This window comes from Phyllopteryx taeniolatus, chromosome 1, assembly GCF_024500385.1.
Source record: "Phyllopteryx taeniolatus isolate TA_2022b chromosome 1, UOR_Ptae_1.2, whole genome shotgun sequence".
Lineage (NCBI taxonomy): Eukaryota > Metazoa > Chordata > Actinopteri > Syngnathiformes > Syngnathidae > Phyllopteryx > Phyllopteryx taeniolatus.
In genome coordinates this window covers 1,879,022-1,899,076 of record NC_084502.1, presented here as the reverse complement: position 1 = coordinate 1,899,076, position 20,055 = coordinate 1,879,022, and the positions used below count along the sequence as shown (strand labels likewise).

Sequence of the window (20,055 nt, the reverse complement as noted above, 5' to 3'; positions counted from 1 at the left end):
GTCCACGATCATCTCTACAGTCTTGAGCATGTTCAGCTCCAGGTTGTGTCGGCCCCACCACAGCTCCAGCCGCTCCACTTCCTGTCGATATGCAGACTCGTCTTTGATGAGGCCGATGACAGTGGTGCCATCTGCAAACTTCAGGAGTTTGACAGCCGGGTGCGTTGAGGTGCGGTCGTTCGTGTAGAGAGAGAAGAGCAGCGGAGAGAGGACAAAACCTTGGGGCGCCCCAGTGCTGATGCTGCGTGTGGATGAGGTGGTCTCTCCCAGCCTCACCTGCTGTGTCCTGCCCGTCAGGAAGCTGTAAATCCACTGGCAGATGGCAGGCAAGACGCTGAGCTGGAGAAGCTTGGAGGAAAGGAGTTCAGGGATGATGGTGTTGAACGCTGAGCTGAAGTCCACGAACAGGATCCTCGCGTAGGTCCCTTTACTGTGTTCTAGGATGAAGTGCAGTCCCATGTTGACTGCATCATCCGCAGACCTGTTCGCTTTCTGGGTCGTGGGATCCAGTACAAACAGGCGGTTTGGAGGCCCAGTCTTGGGATCAGGTTGGTTCTTTTGGGCCTCGTTGACCACCTGCTCGATCTTCCACGTGGCTGCTCCAATGAAACAAGAGGACGGGTGAATGGGTTCGGGTTCGGCTGAGCTCGAGGGTGGCGAGTGAATACGGGACAGGACATCTGTCTTGGTGTTATGGGAACCGAGACTGAAATTGAACCTGATCCGGAATAGTGCCCAGCGAGCTTGTCAGGGGTTGAGACGTTTATCGGAACCGAGGTAAGCGAGGTTTTTGTGGTTGGTCCAAATGAGAAATTGCTGTTCAGTCCCCTCCAGCCAGTGCCTCCATTCCTCTGACGGGTAAAAAAAAAATCACAGGGGTGTAGTTTCTGGGTATTGGGATTCCGCTGCGAGAGGACAGCTCCAGCGTCCGAGGTGTCAACCTCCACCACGAACTGGAGGGAGGGGTCAGGGTGGCACAGAATTGGGAGCATTGGTGAACAGGGATTTGAGTTCACTGAATGCTTGGGAGGCTGTCGGGGTCCATTGAAAGAGGGGGAGCTGGTGGATGTGAGGCTGGTGAGGGGGATTTGCGACCTTGCTGTAGTTGCGGATAAATCGACGGTAGAAGTTGGCAAATCCGAGGAAACGTTGCAGTTCTTTCCAGCTGGTGGGGATGGGCCAGTCGGTGATGGCTTGGATCTTGGCGGGGTCCGGTTGTAGTTGTCCTTTCGCAATGATGTAGCTGAGGAAATGTACTGAGGAGAGGTGGATTTCGCATTTTTCCGGTTTGACAAACAGACGCTTCTCTAGAAGGCGCTGGAGGACCTTGCGCACATGCATGTGGTGTTCTTCGGGGGAGCGGTGACTTGTTTTTTATAGTTATGTCGTTGAGTCCACGGTAGTCTATGCATGGGCGGAGCGTGGTGTCTTTCTTTTCCACGAAGACGAACCCGGCCCCGACCGGAGACGAGGAAAGGCGTATGGGACCAGCAGCCAGTGAGTCCCTGATGTAATCCTCCATTGCTTTTTTTTTTTTTTTTTTTTTTCCTCCGGACGGGATAGATTGAGCAGTCGGCTGGTGGGAAGTGGAGCTCCCGGCAAGAGGTCAATGGCACGGGGGTGGTTTAAGAGATTGCCAAGCCCTTGCTGAATACTGGGGAGAGGTCATGATACTCTTGGGGAATTTGTGAGCGGTCCACTGGGACGGAAGAGGGTGGTGGGTCTTCTGTGGGGGGAATGGCAGAGAGCAGACAGTGGGAATGGCAATGAGGGCTCCATCCTGTAATTGATACAATTGATAAATGATTCCAGTCTATGGCGGGGTTGTGAATTTGGAGCCAGGGAATACCAAGAACTAAGGGGGTCTCAGGGGAAGGAATGACAAAGAGGGAAATGTTTTCGCGGTGATTACCGGAAATGAGGAGCGTGATAGGCACTGTTTGGAATGGAATATTCCGCCACGGATTTAGCGCCCTGAGTGAGCAGCTTCTTTGTCCTGAACGGAGTGATCAAATACTTTACGGAGTTCGGCGGAAAAGGAATCGAATGAAAGGAGTACCGGGGAGGAGTTGTACTATAAGGAAGTGGACTATTTTGCTGCTTTGCCGCGGAGGAGGTTCGTGACATATGCTACTTTGGATCATTCGGTGGGATAACTGTACGGTTGAAGATTGAAATCGAGTGAGCAATTAAGTAGGAACTGGCTACATGTACCTAGGTCCCCGGAGTAGGGCACGGGCGGAGGGACATAAATGTTCTTTGTACAGGAAGCAGGGTTCCTTGGAGGCTGTGGGCTCAGAAGGAGTACTTACAGGAGGAAGGTCGGCTTGCATCTACGAGGTAAGCGGGAATACTTGTTGCGTGAGGGAGTGTAGGGATTGCATGATTTCTTGGAGTTTTTTCATATGTGGGCGCCTTGGATGGTGAGTGCGTTCTTAAGCGCCTCCGGGGTTGCTGGGTTCATAATGGCCAAAGTATTCTGTCACGTATGGAGAGGAGCTGGACCCAAGAGCAGGCAAAGGCAAATAGATTGTGATGAACAGTTTATTTAGGAAGATAATGGAGGTGGCCCTGGGTGCGTTGGCAGGCAGTGGAGAGGACAGGCTGCTGGCTTGGCGGCAGGAATGACTTGGATCAGGAACACGGTGGCGAAAACACTGAGAACAAGGAAAGACACAGGAGTCAGAAAGGGAACGAGGAATAGAGTGGCTTACGTGAGGTAAATGGGCCGTGGTACCGCTGGAAGTAACTGCAATACTTTGGCGAGGATTTCCGGGAACAAGCGGGCTTAAGGCCTCTTTATACTCCCGCATTGCCCCGCACGGCCCCTCTGCGTAGCTTGACGCGCACACGGCAAAAATTGTTGCTGCGTGTCGAAGGCCGCAGAGATCATCTCTCGTGATTGGTCCGTTTTAGTCACATGCTCTGATGACGTACTCGGTGTGCCCCTTGGTTCTACATTCCATCTACGCCGCCACCTTCTCGATCAATTTTGCAGCATAATTAAACGTATCATCTGGTGATCTAGGTCCATTTGTTCTAGCAGACACTGTTCCACGGTTGCCATTGTTGTTGCTTTGTTCCTTGTTACTGAAAGGAAAGAAAAACCGGCTACCGGAAATGGCCCAAAAATGCAGAGGAAACTCCACCCTGCGGTCTCCTAGCCAATACCAGCTGTAGCGACACCCCTGACTTGGAGGTGAACTGCAGTACATTTTCAAAACTGCACGTGTGGGTTGCGCTCGAGTATAAAGGCAAACTACGCGTGGGACAGCCGCAGGTGACAAGGGCTGATTGGAGACAGGTGCTGAGAGAGAGACGGCGAGAGGGCACAATACACCCTCCAGGGTCCAATAATGGTACTGCATGGCAGTACATGACACTCTTTCATGTGTATTTAAGGGTGGTGAGGATGTGTGGGTTTGTTTCAGAATTTTTGCACTTTCTCCCTTCGCGTAGTGCCCCCCACCTCCTTTTAATAATAAGGACGGTGGTAAACACACTTGCACATTGAAAAGTAAGACCGATCATGGCCCTACTCACTTTGATGCATGGGCATTTTCTTGCAGCATGTCGATGAGTATTATCTACCAACCGTTGGGAAAGGCACAAAACATAAATTTTTGTTTTATGAATCCAATTCTGACATGGTAGTGAGCTGATGTTTTATCAACATTGTCGAAACTTAAAAAAAAAATTTCCCTTGAATCACGATAGTTTTGTCTGATTTAATTTCTCTTAGCAGAACATGGAATTCAACAAAGCTCTTCTTAGCCGGAATGGAAAGCCAAAAGGACTACAACCCCAATTCCAATGAAGTTGGGACATTGTGTTAAACCTAAATAAAACAGAATGCAATGATTTGCAAATCATATTCAACCTATATTTAATTTGAATACACTACAAAGACATTTAATGTTCAAACTGATAAACTTTATTGTTTTTAGCAAATAATTATTAACTTAGAATTTTATGGCTGCAACGCACTCCAAAAAAGCTGGGACAGGGTCATGTTTACCACTGTGTTTGATCAACTTTTCTTTTAACAACATTCAATAAATGTTTAGGAACTGAGGACACTAATTGTTGAAGCTTTGTAGGTGGAATTATTTCCCATTCTTGCTTGATGTACAGCTTCAGCCGTTCAACAGTCCGGGGTCTCCGTTGTTGTATTTTATGCTTCATAATGCGCCAGACATTTTCAATGGGAGACTGGTCTGGACTGCAGGCCGGCCAGTCTAGTACTCGCACTCTTTTACTACGAAGCCATGCTGTTGTAACATGTGCAGAATGTGGTTTGGCATTGTCTTGTTGAAATAAGCAGGGGCGTCCATGAAAAAGGCATTAATTGGATGGCAGCATATGTTTCTCCAAAACCTGTATGTACCTTTCAGCATTAATGCTGCTGTCACAGATGTTTAAGTTACCCATCCCATTGGCACTAACACAGCCCCATATCATCACAGAGGCTGGCTTTTGAACTTTGCGTCCATAACAGTCCGGATGGTTGTTTTCCTCTTTGGCCCGGAGGACACAACGTCCACAATTTCCAAAAACAATTTGAACTCGTTGGACCACAGAACACTTTTCCCCTTTGCATCAATCCATCTTAGATGAGCTCGGGCCCAGAGAAGCCGGTGGCGTTTCTGGGTGTTGTTGATAAATGGCTTTTGCTTTGCATAGTAGAGTTTCAAGCTGCACTTACAGATGTAGCGCCGAACTGTATTTACTGACATTGGTTTTCCGAAGTGTTCCTGAGCCCCTGTGGTGATATCTTTTACACATTGATGTCGGTTTTTGATGCAGTGCCGCCTGAGGGATCGAAGGTCAGGGGCATTCAATGTTGGTTTCATTGTATTCTGTTTTTATTTATGTTTAACACAATGTCCCAACTTCATTGGAATTGGGGTTGTCAAATGACCAAACAACGTTAACATAACATTACATAAAGCATAGTAGGCCAGTGATTCTCAACCAGGGTGCCACTAGACTGTATCCAATTTACTTGATTTGTCTGAATTATTTTATTAATTATATCTGTGATTGTCTCTGTCAGGGACCTATCGTGACAGGCAGAACAATTAAATGCTCTTGCGTTAGCTGGTAAAGGGTACAATACAGCTGTGTATTCAGCTGTTGCCATTCATACAACAGAATAAGTCATGGCTTCCTAGGAGGATGTCTGCTTTGTGTTCAATTAAGCAAGCCCAGATTTCACACCGAGTAAATCCATTTGTGAGTAAATTGTGAACAGATTATTTCAGGATTTTTGTTTGGTGGTGTGCCCTGAGATTTTTCTCATTTAAAATTGGTTCCCAGTTGGCTCAATAATGTTTGGGAATGACTGCTCGAGGTTGCTAATGTTAGTTGGTTCCCTTCTACATTCATGACACCTCCTCTACACTGTCCTTTGAATTTATGCTACAGCAATTTCTACTCTACAAAAGGAAAGTCTACTTCAGGAGCAGTTGCAGCCTGCAGTTTATGTTCGTGTCCTGTTTTGGGACTTGGAGGTGACTGCCCTGTCTCTGAGTCAGCCTCCTTCGTCTCATCTGGGATATTCTTTGTTCTGGTAAATCTTCTAAGCTGTTATGACTCAGCGACATTACTTCCCAGAAGGAGAGACTGTGATGTTTATGTTGTTAGCACGTGTGTGTGTTTTGGCCTGGATTGGATCAGCTCAACGAGGCTTGATTAGATCGCCTTTGTCCCTATCCTCTTTATTTCTTTGCAGCAGTGAGTAGACGAGCAGCTGTTTGGGTGTGGTTGGGAAGGCTGGGAGAGAAATGGCTGACCAGGCGGTTTGTCCCAGCCACATTTTGGAAGCCTATTAACTATGATGACCTCCATTCTCCTTTTTCACTTCATCTCCCGTGGACCTCTGCCAGCAACAACTACCAACTTTGATTTTCAATTTAAGGGAGTCTATAAAAGCCTTGCAGCAGTCTAAAGTTAATCCTCCATATGGTTCAGACTATTTTTACTGTGATGTTCATATTCAGTGCTTCATTTCAGGTTTAGTTTTACATACAAATACAGTTTTGGATTTTCATAGATGTAGTATGAATGTGTCAGACCACATCCTATATTTCAGTTGACGTGTAATCTTGGTTGAGATTTATCATTTTCTTATCTCACATTTTATGATGTTTTATAAAAGTGTGAAGTTGTGATTGTAAACATGAAATCTAAACTGAAATATTGTTGGGAATAAACAAAAAATATATGGTTGCTTATACTGTGTTTTCTGAATACACACCTCAAATTTTGGATTCCATTTCAGTCCGCATGGTTTATTAAGGGGGTGGGGGGAATATTTCTTCCATGCTGAAGTGTTTCAAATCTGTCAGATTTCAAAATCCTGACCCATTAAGGTAATTTACTCACAGATTGGCTTTACATCATTTTTATGATCCACAAATTTGTTGCCTTTCTGAAATATGAAATTCCTTTCTATATTTCGACTCTTTTTGGGGGTACTCACCCACCTCTAAAATCTCAGCACTGTTAAAAATAGCGCTGATGATTGTACCAGTAATAAAACCACAAGTACGTGTGTACAACTCACTGTACATCAGCATGAAGTATGATATTTAGTCAAGCATATATATATATATATGTGTGTGTGTGTGTGTGTGTTGCTTTATTTTTTTTTTATTTTTTATTTTCATTTTTTTGTAAGTTATCCTCAGTAATAGGATGTTTCATGGTGAACATGGTCTAGTGATGGTCTACAGTCGGTAGTGTAGTGTCTTTTTTTTTTAAAGCTATTTTTAGTTATTCATATACTGTAGTCACTAAACCTAAGAATGTATCAACTACAGTTAATGCTCCAGCCTCAAACGGGTGTATTTTGACTAAAGTTCAAGTGCTAAAGTTGCCCCCATCATGACGATGCCGGGAAGTTTCGTACACATCTTAATGGATTATTTGGAACTGTTCATAAGTCCCTCTAGCTTGACTAAAGCCGAAGTTCTGGCAAAAAAATAAATCTACATTAAAATTAAAAGGTTTTACTTTAAACAGTGTGCTGGTTGTTGTCATCGTGACCGACTTCAGAATTTCCTGCAGTTTGGCAGTCTGACAAACTTGCCCAAGCCTGACAATTTCTTTTTTGTGTTCCTGTAAGGTAACAGAGAAAAGCAAAACATTCTTGCAAAGAAGAGGATGAATGAGTGGCTTTGAAAGATAACATAAAATTCTAAGTACTGTATAAACCAGTTGTTTTCTGTTGGACAACATTCGCGCTTCAAGGATGAGTGCCATTGTGATTATCATTTCTCTTTCTCACCTCTAGGTCGAAATGAGCTGATAGCTCGCTATATTAAGCTTCGGACAGGAAAGACACGCACACGCAAACAGGTACGAACACCACATCACTTACAACGCTGCAAACTATGAGCCATCTTTTATTGTTGTGTATCCACACAAGTTTAAAAAAAGAACAAAAACATAGCTCGTCCTTGTAAAAATGTTCTGTCTTTTCTAATATTAACCCTGGCAAATAGGTGTCTAGTCACATTCAGGTTCTGGCCCGCAAGAGGGTGCGCGAATACCAGGCGAGCATCAAGGTGGGCACTCGCCGGAGTAACTTCATCCCTCTGTGCTGATGTTCTGTTGTATTTTTCTTTTCCTCCTATCCTCTTCGCTGCCTTCCTTCCTACCTTTACACCCGCCTTCAGGTCTCTAGTCACCTGCAAGTCTTGGCCAAACGAAAGTCTCGTGAGATTCACTCTAAGCTGAAGGTACACTCACTCGGTGACGCTGCCATGCTTCCGTCTCTGCTCTGCCTGCCAACCCAATCCACGTCAACCCTTTCGATGAGTCGAGGTTGACTGGCATGTCCTTTTTGTCAGGGAAATAACCTTTTTTTGCTACATTGAACTTGGGGAACAAATTTCTAAATATAAAGCACTGTAAGGGAAGAGAATAGGGAATAATTAGTGCATGACGGGCCTTTGAGACTTTGAATACCATTATTGGGGCTTTGACGTTGATATAGATTGTTAATGGGCCTTAATGTCAATAAGATTTGGTTTGGATCTATTGTAATTCAGTATGTTCCGACTTTGTCCATTAACAGCTGAATGGGTTGAGTGCATATATGGTCAGTTAAAAATTGAGCTTTACGCGATCAGGATTTTTGGGGCCAATCAGCGAGTTTAAAAAAAATAATAACGATCACCGATCCGATCACAAGCTGAAGCAATGTGTCTATTTCAATGACCTGTTCATTTACTGTATATACTTGTGTACTTAATTACTCCAAAAATTATATTTACAATAAATAATGTATCTTTGTTCCTCTATTTATAACAATGAGGCATAATGACAGACAGAACATATGAATTGTCTTCTATTAGATGGCAGGGAGTACATACAGTAATTAATGTATCCACTTTTTGTGACTTTTGTTTGTTGGTGTGCCGTGAGATTTTTCAATTGTAAAATGTTCCTTTAGCTCCATAAAGGTTGGAAATCACTGCTCTAGTCAGATCGTGTATTCTAATCAGTCAGGTCAAACCAACATTACAACGTGACAGAAATAACGGGTGCTAACTTACTATAATTAAATTACTTTATTGTAATTAAATTACTTCACCCACACCGAATCTTTAGAGCATGATTCGACAGAACGGCGGCATGTTTACGTACAACCGTTAGCGCTAGCACTAGCTTGCTAGGCTACATAACATTTTTGTTGCTTGCTTGCGAGTCGTATCATATTCAAAGTACGTAAACATACCTCAAGCAAGCCTTAAACAAACATCCTCTCCTGTCCTGAGCACCGGTGACCACCAACACGTTTTTCCCCCCCATTTTGTCTTCATAATACAGTCGGCGCGATCCACTCTTGTTGTCGTCGGCATGGTAATGAGTGTATCCGGTCGCATTTGATTTGACAAGATAAAGCCCAGGGATCGTAAAAAATGGGATGTGGTGGTATCGGAATACAAGATTTTATTGCAGCAGTCTGACATCATGAAAGAGCAAATTTGTCTTGTCTGATCCGGCATTACGTGTTGTCTGTCCCACACCGCTGATGTTTTTTTTTTTTTTTTTAATAGCTTTCTTGGCCGTCAAGACATTTACAGTACTACGTCAAAAGACACACGACAAGGCTAAAAATAAACTAGCTTTTGGATTCAAATATACTGTGCACGATGGCGACGCGGAGTCAATGTCTTTTGCGGAGACGATCAATGACGTCATTGATCGGATCAGCGAATTATGACCTTGAAGCCGATCAGCTTAAAAAGCTAATTATCGGGCGATAAAATCGGTGTAAAGTCTTTTAAAACATTTCTCAGGTCATCACAGCTTAACTATTTTTTAGGTTCTCCTGCCCGTTTTATTTCCATTTTCTCGAGTCATCCACTCTGAATTTATGTTGGTGTTTCGAAGTCTGTGTTGGCAAACTTTTGTTTTTTGTTGTTATTTTTTTTTGATAATGCACAAGTACTTGTTGTATGAGATTCAGTTGCTGGCTTGGCTGACCAAAGTGTCACATGACCCAGCATGCATACGCGGAAATGCGCGGGGAAGTTTTGATGAGCCCTCATCATTCATGAATTCTTGGAATTTTTTCTGCTTGTAATGTTCTTCATGTTCACGCTCTTGGACATTTCCCTCAGCTTTTAAGATCTTTCCTGGTTTAGAGTTTTTGTGTGGTTTTACCATGTCCTGTCACAACATGCTTTGTCAGTCAAATATATTAAAGTACCTGTTAGTGCTCTGTTTTCTGTTATAATCTTAGATGACAGTCACATATCCTATCATTTTAATAATGTATTTTGGTTTAACATTTGTTGGATAATAGCGTATATGTTAAGTATAGCACGGCAATTCCCCTTGACTCTTAATTGGGACTGCTGAATTTTTAATTTGACATTTCTTCTTTGCCATAGGCCATGAACTTGGTAAGTTTTGGTCATACTATTACAGCATTCTGCTTTTGTGCTTAATTTGGCTTCACAGTTAACACTTGCCCTCAATGCAGTGCAACTTCTGCATACAAAATATCTGCTAATATATATTTATTTATTTATTTGAAGTGGCTTTAGTACAGTCATGGTGGCGGCTGCAGTTTTCTCTACTAGCACCTATGGCTTTGGCATCTCACTGTATCTGCTTTGCACTCTGTTCTGGATCCCTCGTAGTTATTGCATCATGCTGAAGTATTTGAAGACATGCATGTTTGGTTATTTGAAGACTTAAAATGACCTTTTAGGTGTGAGTGTGAGTTTCTGGCCATCACTACAAGCAGACCCATATACATTTGGATAAGCTTCAAGCTGTATATAAAATGGATGGATGGAGTATCGTGTATGCAAGCTGGCTTGCTGTCAGGAGTGGCCATGAGTGTCACTCTTTGTCATGTTGACTTAATATCTCTGGATTTGTCAAGGCGGAACAACATTATTTTTGTTCTTGTCCATGTTAAGGACCAGGTTTCCAAAGACAAAGCACTACAGACAGTGGCCAACCTTTCATCAGCTCAGATTGTGTCTGCAAGTGTGATGAAAAGCCAAGCTTCTTTCCCTCCACCAGTCAGGGTAAGAAGACACACATCAAACTTAACAGCACTCACACATCTGGATAAAAGACTCGCTAATAAAGTTTGCTATATCCCCTCTGCGCTCTTTTCTTTGGTCTAGTTTTGGCCCGGCCACGTGCCAGGACAGCCTGGGCATTCTCAGGAGTAAGCATCCCTTTTGCCTGACACGGTCGCTTGAAGTGCAATCAGAGAATCTTGCCAGCTGAAATTTGTACAGTTTCTTAATCTTGCCTTTTCTTTTAGCATCAAGCCCTTTGCACAGCCACCATACACAACACTAGCAGCGCCTGTTCCTGCACCTGTCAGTAAGTACAAAAGATCAAACTCTGCATAACTGTACTGTAGGGCAGTACATGGCATGGCATGTAAAATTGCCCCGTGTGGGTGGCATTGTGACATGAAACAGAATGTAGCCAATCAAAGAAGCGCCCGACTCAGGAACAAGGAAGTGGGTTCAAATAGAAACGAGCATGTTACCGGATGTCGCTTTTTTGTATACAAGTGGGTTCCCCAGACGGCAAGAAGTATCCTTCAACGCGCCCGCCTCCGGTCCCTTCAGAAACACTCTGCAAACATCGGCGCATACCCGGAAGGGACTGCTCGTCTTTGATTTTGTGAGATCACGTGAGATTTCTGCCTCGAAGGACTTTTTTTTTTTTCTTTTTTTTTTAGATCGGTGGTGGAATAGAATATTTGTGTGTTGAATGGAGTACACCACTCACAATATCAACAAAACCATTAAATGACAGATTTTTTTTTATATAAATCTTTCTGTGGGTTCAGTCATAGATAAACCTTTAAGATTTTAAAAATCCTTACTCATGTATCACACCTTATCTTTCATTGCTGTACTGTACTTTGTTCTTCTCTTCTGTATTGAATTTACTAAGAGATTTACCACGACGGTGCCTTATTTATGACGGAAAATGTAAGGTTAACGGCAACACGTTTTCATCTGTTTGGCAGGCTATGAGCCCCTGCCTCCCCCTCGCCCGGCAGCAATCGCAGCTCCTGTTTGGAAGGACAGAACCATTTCCTCGGCGAAACTACGGCTTCTGGAGTACTCTGCTTTTATGGAGACTCAGAAAGACAGAGAGATGGTACAGTCCATCGTCAATGGATGTTCAGGTCCATCTTTTCTACTTGTTTCCCTTTCCTTCTTACCATTTTGATTGTCTCTTCTTGCAGTATAAGCATCTGTTTGTGCATATTGGCCCATCCAACCCCAGCTACAGTGACCCTGTACTGGAGTCAATAGATGTCAGGCAGATTTACGACAAGTTCTCCGAGAAGAAAGGAGGCCTGAAGGAGCTGTATGAAAAAGGGCCCCACAATGCTTTCTTTCTTGTCAAGTTCTGGGTTAGTAGTCTTCACTGCCATAGGACTGAGCAAAAATACAAAATGGGATACTTACTATTTTCATACCAAAAAGGTTTCATGTGAGTGCTTTGTGAGGTTATACCCTGCTCTTCCACATGGGGGAGGAAAAGTTGCAATTTACAGAGCACTCATTCACATACTGATGACATTTGGGACAGTTTGTAGTTTTAGTTCTATAATAGTCCACATTGTAAAAGAGCTACATTTTGCTAATGTATTTTTAGGCAGATCTGAACAGTGATCTCGAGGAAGGTTCCAGTGCATTCTATGGCGTGAGTAGCCAGTACAGTGGAACAGAGAATATCACAATCAGTGTCTCGACAAAGGTCTGCTCATTTGGCAAACAGGTGGTGGAGAAGGTTGAGGTAAGCAAAGCTAGAAACCACTTTCAATCCAAGTAACTATCAAAACGGCAGCAAGTTGTCAGCGCTCTTTCTCCCCACACACCTCAGACAGAATACGCACATACGGAGGGAGGCAAGTTTGTGTTCCGCATCCATCGTTCACCTATGTGTGAATATATGATCAACTTCATCCACAAACTCAAACATCTACCAGAGAAATATATGATGAACAGCGTGTTGGAGAACTTCACCATACTACAGGTTGGTACATGTGGCTGGTAGTGTGGAGTTAATGCTGGTAGCAAGATTACAAGAGTAACGAGTGTGTTAGTTTTTACACCATCATAGTTGGAGTCACCACTTTTCACTGGTAAATAACCACACCCACTGTGTGATCATCCATTTGTTATATTGTCATATACTCAGAGTACATCTGCTCAGAAAATTGAACATGTCCCTTTTAGGGGGGAAAACTACAGTGGCTACAGAAAGTATTCAGACCCCCTTAAATTTTTCAGTCTATTATAGCCATTTGCTAAAATCATTTAAGTTCATTTGTTTTCCTCATTCATGTACACATAGCACCCCATATTGAAAGAAAAAAATGGAATTGTTGACATTTTTACAGATTTATTAAAAAAGAGACTGAAATATCACACAGCCATAAGTATTCAGATCCTTTGCTCAGTATTTAGTAGACGCACCCTTTTGAGCTCATACAGCCATGAGTCTTTTTGGGAATGATGTTCTGTCAGGTTGGATGGTGCAAGTTGGTGGACAGCCGTTTTCAGGTCTCTCCAGAGATGCTCAATTGGGTTTAAGTCAGGGCTCTGGCTGGGCCATTCAGGAACAGTCACAGAGTTGTTTTGAAACCACTCCTTCGTTGTTTTAGCTGTGTGCTTAGGGTCCTTGTCTTGTTGGAAGGTGAACCTTTGGCCCAGTCTGAGGTCCTGAGCACTCTGGAGAAGGTTTTCGTCCCAGATATCACTGTACTTGGCCGCATTCATCTTTCCTTCGATTGCAACCAGTGATCCTGTTCCTGCTGCTAAAAAACACCCCCACAGCAAGATGCTGCCACCACCATGCTTCACTGTTGGGACTGTATTGGACAGGTGATGAGCAGTGCCTGGTTTTCTCCGCACATACCACTTAGAATTAAGGCCGAAAAGTTCTATCTTGATCTCCTCAGACCAGAGAATCTTATTTCTCACCATCTTGGGAGTCCTTCAGGTGTTTTTAGCAAACTCCATGCAGGCTTTCAGGTGTCTTGCACTGAGGAGAGCCTTCCGTCAGCGCCACTCTGCCATAAAGCCCCGACTGGTAGAAGGCTGCAGTAATGGTTGACTTTCTAGAACTTTCTCCCATCTCCCGACTGCATCTCTGGAGCTTATCCACAGTGATTTTTGGGTTCTTCTTTACCGCTCTCACCAAGGCGCTTCTCCCCCGATTGCTCAGTTTGACCGCACGGCCAGCTCTAGGAAGGGTTCTGGTCGTCCCAAACGTCTTCCATTTAAGGAAGGCCACTGTGCTCTTAGGAACCTTAAGTGCAGCAGAAATTTATTTGTAACCTTGGCCATATCTGTCTCTTACCACAGTCTCTGAGCTCTTCAGGCAGTTCTTTGACCTCATGATTCTCATTTGCGCTGACATGCACTGTTATCTGTAATGGCTTATATAGACGGGTGTGTGGCTTTCCTAATCAAGGCCAATCAGTATAATCAAACACAGTTGGCCTCCATTGAAGGTGTAGAACCATCTCAAACATGATCAGCAGAAATGGACACAGCACCAGAGTTAAATATGAGTGTCACAGCAAAGGATCTGAATACTTATGGCAATGTGATATTTCAGTTTTCTTTTAATAAATCTGCAAAAATCTAAACCATTTTTTTCTGTCAATATGGGGTACTGTGTACATTAATGAGGGAAAAGAACAAACTTAAATGATTTTAGCATATGGCTGGAATATAACAAAGAGTGAAAAATTTAAGGGGGTCTGAATACTTTCCGTGCCCACTGTACATCTTTCTTCTCCTCATAAATTCAGTAAAAATATTTAAGAAATGAAATGACTGTTAGCTTTGTGACCAGTTATGTCCTTTTCACACTGCAGTGCGCTGTCAACCAACCCATTCATTGTGCATGTGCTGCTGCTGTTTGGGGGGGGGGGGGGGGGAGTTCAATTCTGACAGCATTGCACTGTAGCAGGCAACACGTCCAATAGGAGAGGTAGAGATTTCAGCATGAAATCTGCTCGAGACGTTGACGGAGTTGTACAGTAAACAACATGGAGATAGTGGAGGAAATAATAATTACAGAGCAGCCAAATGTTACAGAATGTCAGTATTTTATTACGGAAATCACTTAACACTGACTTATGGCAGTAACACCGATTGTTCCGGATATTTGGAGGGGGGAGGTCCAACGTCCGACATTACCGGCCAATACGGCGCTGTGTCCAGCCACTCTGATGAAAATTTCATAAATGAATTTGATGAAATAAACATTGTATTATTTTTTTTAAAAAGATGAAAAAAAGCTGCTTGGAGACATGTTATTTTATTACGCCACTGTCACCCCACCCACGCGCTCACGCAATGGGAAAATATGAAATATACATATATAATATAAATAGCATTTCAGAGAAGACTTATACAAGTACATTTCACAAAATGGAAATCTAAACTATTTTCCATGCATAAACTAACAAATTCAATCTATCAACAGTTTTGTTTATTTGCAAAGTAGAGTTTTCATTGACTTTGAAATTGGATTAATCTAATTTTAATAATCTTTCTTATGATGTGCAATTGAACAGTATGTAGAATTATTTTTATCCTATTGAAACATATAGTGCAACAACTGTCCCGCTGTATTGTTCTTGACCAAATTTTGAAAATCTGGAAATTCAGGCAAATTTGGACAAATTGTTCTGGAAGTGAATTTCTATAGGTTGGCATCTCTGTAATTACAAATGCGGTGTCTCAAGCTTTTGGACACAAGACCAATGACTTACCGTCACTTACAGTTAACATTTTAACAATACCAAAATTTGCCCCAAATTGGTCTGGGTATTGTTAACAATCTCATGATTCAATATTAATTTTTCCAATGCCAATTCAGTAAGAAGTAGAAATACACGAATAGAGTACTTGTTGACAGTTTTTAAAGATTTATTTCCATGCTCATGTTAACATACATTGTAATATGTTAGCTCACATTTTTGAGCAATTAAACTAGAAAATAAAAATGTGCACAATAACAAAAATGTTTAAAAAAAAAAAAAAAAAAAAAAAAAAAAAAACACTTCTGTAAACACTAAAAGCTCATGTAAACTTAAATAGTATTTATTTCCTCTTGGAAATTGTAATTAAAATCAAAATGCTGCCAAGCCCAGCTTAAAAAAGACGATACTTTTGTCTATTTCCTGTGTTCTGGATGAATGCAAAGCACACCTACTGACCAGGAGGTGAATCGATTCATAGGATTTACAGAATCGATGTTAAATTGGGGAGGGTAATATTGCAATGTACTGATTAATCAATATTATTTAAACCCTCCAGCTATGAATAAAATATAGCATAGGCACACATGCTTCACTTGTAACGTCTCCCCCGCTTACCACATCGTACGCCCTGCCCCACGGTGAACCCCACAAAAACCAAGCGCTGTGTGAAAAGGTCTATGGCATGCTCGGACTGAAATACACAACAAAACGAAAAAGGATAACAGCAAGAAAATAATTGGTCGAATTGCGACTTGTCCTAGCTTTGAGTCATTTGATTTGAGAGGTGCTACTGTATTATTATAGATTGTGATTATACAAGATTAGGTTACTGTCGCTGGCCGTTAGTCATGTTCTGACCTACGCTTTTTCCTTATCGTCCACCAGGTGGTGTCCAACAGAGAAACTCAGGAGACTCTGTTGTGTTTCGCTTTTGTGTTTGAAGTTTCCACCAGTGAACACGGAGCACAGTACCACGTTTACCGACTAGTTAACGACTAGCGCGTAATGGGCGCGCAAAGACTGTCCCGACTGTCTTACCTGTGTTGCATCAGTCAGCCATTTTCAGCTCAAGAAAACAGATTCTCACACACACAAACAGTGTACGCCTCCCCATCACTGCAAAGTGCGGTCATAAGCAGATCACGCAATTTGAAACACTAAAGTCAAAACAAAGTGTAAATCTGTTCATGTTCTGTTGTCCTTGTTTATACATGTTCACAAAGAATAACTAGCCTCTGAAAGAAAAGTGCTGAAGCATTTTAGTTGGTTTAAAGTGAGCAGATCTGAGTGGTGATGCGTTCGAGGTCATTGCCAGCAAAGCCGACGTGTCGTTGACTTAATTTAGAGTGAGCGGTGACTTTGAATTTACACTGGGTATAAAGGTCTAAACACCCCAGTTCAAACATTTTCGTGAGGGGAAGCTAAAAATAAGCAAACTGTGATCGTGTGGTTGCAAAAGTGTGCACACCCTGGGTTGTGGCTGTGTTTGGAAGCAAGCAGTCAAATTCCAACTTCTGTTAACTCATTCACTGCCATTGACGGCTGTTGAATTCAAATATCAAGTCCCCTTTCATTAACCTCAAGTAATGTTTAGATGTTTACTGTCTTTTCGTGACTTTTTTTTTTGCTTTCTTGCAGAAGCGTAAAGGTTTTGTGCTAACACTGACTGGTATTTGTGAACTGTTCATAATTCCCTCCACTTTGACTAAGGCCCAGCTGCAGAAAAACAGCCCCAATTATGAGGCTGCCATCATGCTTCACTGTAGGTTTGGCGGCGTTTTGGTGCTAAGCCGTGTTGTGTTTGTCAAACTCTGCCCTTTGGAATTATGGCCAAAATGTAAAATTTTGGATTTATCGGACCATAACAAATTTGCCCACGTGTGTTTGGGTGATTTCAAGTGTGGTTTTGCAAAATGTAGCGGGGTGTGAATGTTTTTGTTTGTAAGATAAGGCTTCCATTTTACCAGCCCTGACATATCAAGAAGACGGGCAATGTTTGTCTCATGTACTGAACAGCCACTACTTGCCAGACGTTCCTGCCGCTCCTTCGTTTTCGCGGTCGGCCTCTTGGTAATCTCCTTGATGAATTTTCTGATTGTCTTTTCATCAATTTTGGAATTTTGGATATGCAGTTCTCAGTAGTGCAATGTTCTCCACTTGATGATGGCCGTCTTTTTTATTATTTTTTTATTCCTTGGAAATTCTTTTGTACCCTTCACCTGACGGATGTCTTTCCACTAAGACATCCCTCTGAGGCTGTGGAAGCTCTCTGTTGACCATGGCCTGTGTTGGCAAAAGTGACTCAAAAATTGTCAGGAAAGTTATTAGAGGGTGTGCTCACTTTTGCAACCACATTATCTCATTTATTTTTATTTTCCTTTTCAAAGATTTTCTTTTTGTTTTCATTTGAGTTGTACAGGCTATAGGTCACATTAATGGTGAAGTTTTGAAATTATTTATCTTGGTCTCATTTTTTTTATGTCACAAAAATCTGGCATTTAAACGGGTGTGTAAACTTTATATAGCCACTGTAGATTTTTTTTCTTTTTTCTATTTCATCACTCTTATCGTAACTACCATAACTGTCTTCAGCTGTTCTGTCTCTAATGACACGATAACCTGAATCAGTCAAAAGTGCACAAGTTTGGAGAATGATGATACATGAGAAGATGGGAATTCAAATTCTGAATGGAACAAATAGTGTTGAATAGTCCCTTTTAAGAGTTGATTGGGAGTAAGAAAAGAACAAATCTAAAGCAAGTGTTCAAGATTGCTTTAGTCTTTCTGGCCACAAAGTCATTGACGCGAATGCGTCGGCGTTTTGAAAGGAAGATAATTCCCCGGACTGTTTATTTGCACCAGCACGGTGAATGACTGGTTAGCGCATCTGCCTCACAGTTCTGGGGACCAGGGTTCAATTCCCGGCCCCGCCTGTGTGGGGTTTGTATGTTCTCCCCGTGCCTGAGTGGGTTTTCTCCGGGCACCCCGATTTCCTCCCACATCCCAAAAACATGCGTGCGAGGTTGATTGAAGACTCTAAAATTGCCCGTAGGTGTGAATGTGAGTGCGAATGGTTGTTTGTTTCTATGTGCCCTGCGATTGGCTGGCGACCGGTTCAGGGTGTACCCCGCCTCCCGCCCGAAGATAGCTGGGATAGGCTCCAGCAGCCCGCGATCCTAGTGAGGATAAGCGGTAAAGGAAATGGATGGATGTTTATTTGCTTTTGCTGCATTATTTCTACCTCCGTGTGAGTTGGGATTCAAATGTGCTTTCATAAAGCCCTGACCTGAGGAGCACTGACGCACTGTATAGGACGTGTACACTACATTTTTAATGGTACTTTTTATAAGCCAAAATGAGTGAAATATACTTTTTTTTGTAAAAGCAAATGATCTTTTTATCAACACGAGCTAATACTCTAAAAGTCTTTTTATTTTTTTTTTTATTTTTTTTTTAACGTATGCCAGCATGGTACAGTCCGTGTTACGGTAACCCACAGTGCACTGGGGTAAAGTCCTCTAAACTGACACTTGCGTTTTGTTTTGCTCTGTGGAATGTCTTAGCCTCTCTGTACACTTAAGCATTATTTAGCAACACCTGTTAGTTGACTATCATACCCTCAACTACTAGCAGGATTATCAATGATGTGAACGGTGACAATGATGTGTGTTTTTGTATTGGCACCATGAAAGTTTGAGCCAGCACTTTCACTCGTCAATAGCCACAATCGCTGAGCCAACGTGCCGCCGTTTTTGCCGTATTCCTGTCTGTATTCACATCTGCTCATGAAGTACATTTGATTATGTGCCTCTTGGGCTATGCCAATAAAATCAATCATGGTGTTTGCAGGACCCACCAAGTACTGTTCCAGTTCTTCAAGTAACCTTTGGATTACAAATGTCCAGGCTGTGAAAATGTGTCATTTAATGCCGTATTTGAAATCTGTGTGTGTGTGTAATTGAAGGGTTTTATTCGAAATGCAGCAAAGAGCACTTGTTCAAGAATCAAGCTGCTTGTACAACATGCACAGCGCATTACATCTGCTAGGTGGCACTGTTGCCTCTCATTTACTGAACGCTTAAACGTCTACTGTACATAAACCTGCCAAGCAACTGGCTGACTAATATGGTAATGCTTACAAATATTTGTACACCGTCACATGGTCAGTTGTACTTTAAGTTTATCATAAAGCCTAAAAAGTACAGTACTGAATAGGTAATATTCTTGTACGCCACTCTTAACAGTTTAAACATTAACTATGCTTGAATGTAGGAAAGTTTAAAACGTTTTTGAATGAATCTATTGAAATGTACTGCACAAGTTGAATGCAATTTGACCTAAATGTGTAAAAACAAAGTTCATAAAGCTCGAATGCAGACATATTGAACTAAGTTAAATACAACTGAATTGTATTCAGGCAGTGATTCCTTCATGTACCACTAGAGGGAGACTGCATACCACACTACAAGAATCACTAGTATAGACATTTGGCTTAAATGGCAGTTACTGTGGATTATTATTATTATTGTTTTAAGGCTAAATAGTTTTCAACCTCATGTGAAACAATTTGGCCTTTGAGCTGTTGTAAGCATCCATAATGACGCCCATTGTTAAAGCACTGGAACTTTACAGACATAACATTCAGTTGTTGCTTTGCAGGTGTGAAGGGTGTGGTGGGAAAATGTACACTTGCACAAATGTAACTAAAAAACAATCCGGTTATGCGCTCACATGACTGTTTAATTTTTTTTTCTCTCCTCGTCGTC

The 20,055-nt window shown here is 42.2% G+C and overlaps 1 protein-coding gene across 6 annotated transcripts in view; it reads left to right on the top strand.

Annotated features, from left to right (window-relative positions):
* The window catches only part of tead3a (TEA domain family member 3 a), a 29,826-nt gene extending 10,686 nt beyond the window's left edge, over positions 1–19,140 (top strand). Inside the window, exons 5-16 of one of the 6 annotated variants that reach the window (XM_061792321.1) lie at positions 7,298–7,362; positions 7,509–7,571; positions 7,683–7,745; positions 9,909–9,920; positions 10,446–10,556; positions 10,659–10,702; positions 10,802–10,863; positions 11,525–11,658; positions 11,747–11,917; positions 12,163–12,303; positions 12,391–12,543; positions 16,175–19,140. In XM_061792321.1, coding sequence (XP_061648305.1) covers positions 7,298–7,362; positions 7,509–7,571; positions 7,683–7,745; positions 9,909–9,920; positions 10,446–10,556; positions 10,659–10,702; positions 10,802–10,863; positions 11,525–11,658; positions 11,747–11,917; positions 12,163–12,303; positions 12,391–12,543; positions 16,175–16,288 — 1,133 coding nt within the window. In that variant the 3' untranslated portion in view covers positions 16,289–19,140. The remainder of the gene's footprint in view (positions 1–7,297; positions 7,363–7,508; positions 7,572–7,682; positions 7,746–9,908; positions 9,921–10,445; positions 10,557–10,658; positions 10,703–10,801; positions 10,864–11,524; positions 11,659–11,746; positions 11,918–12,162; positions 12,304–12,390; positions 12,544–16,174) is intronic. The other 5 variants (XM_061792580.1, XM_061792493.1, XM_061792403.1 and 2 more) reach the window with 5 other exon arrangements.
* The last annotated feature ends 915 nt before the right edge of the window (positions 19,141–20,055 follow it).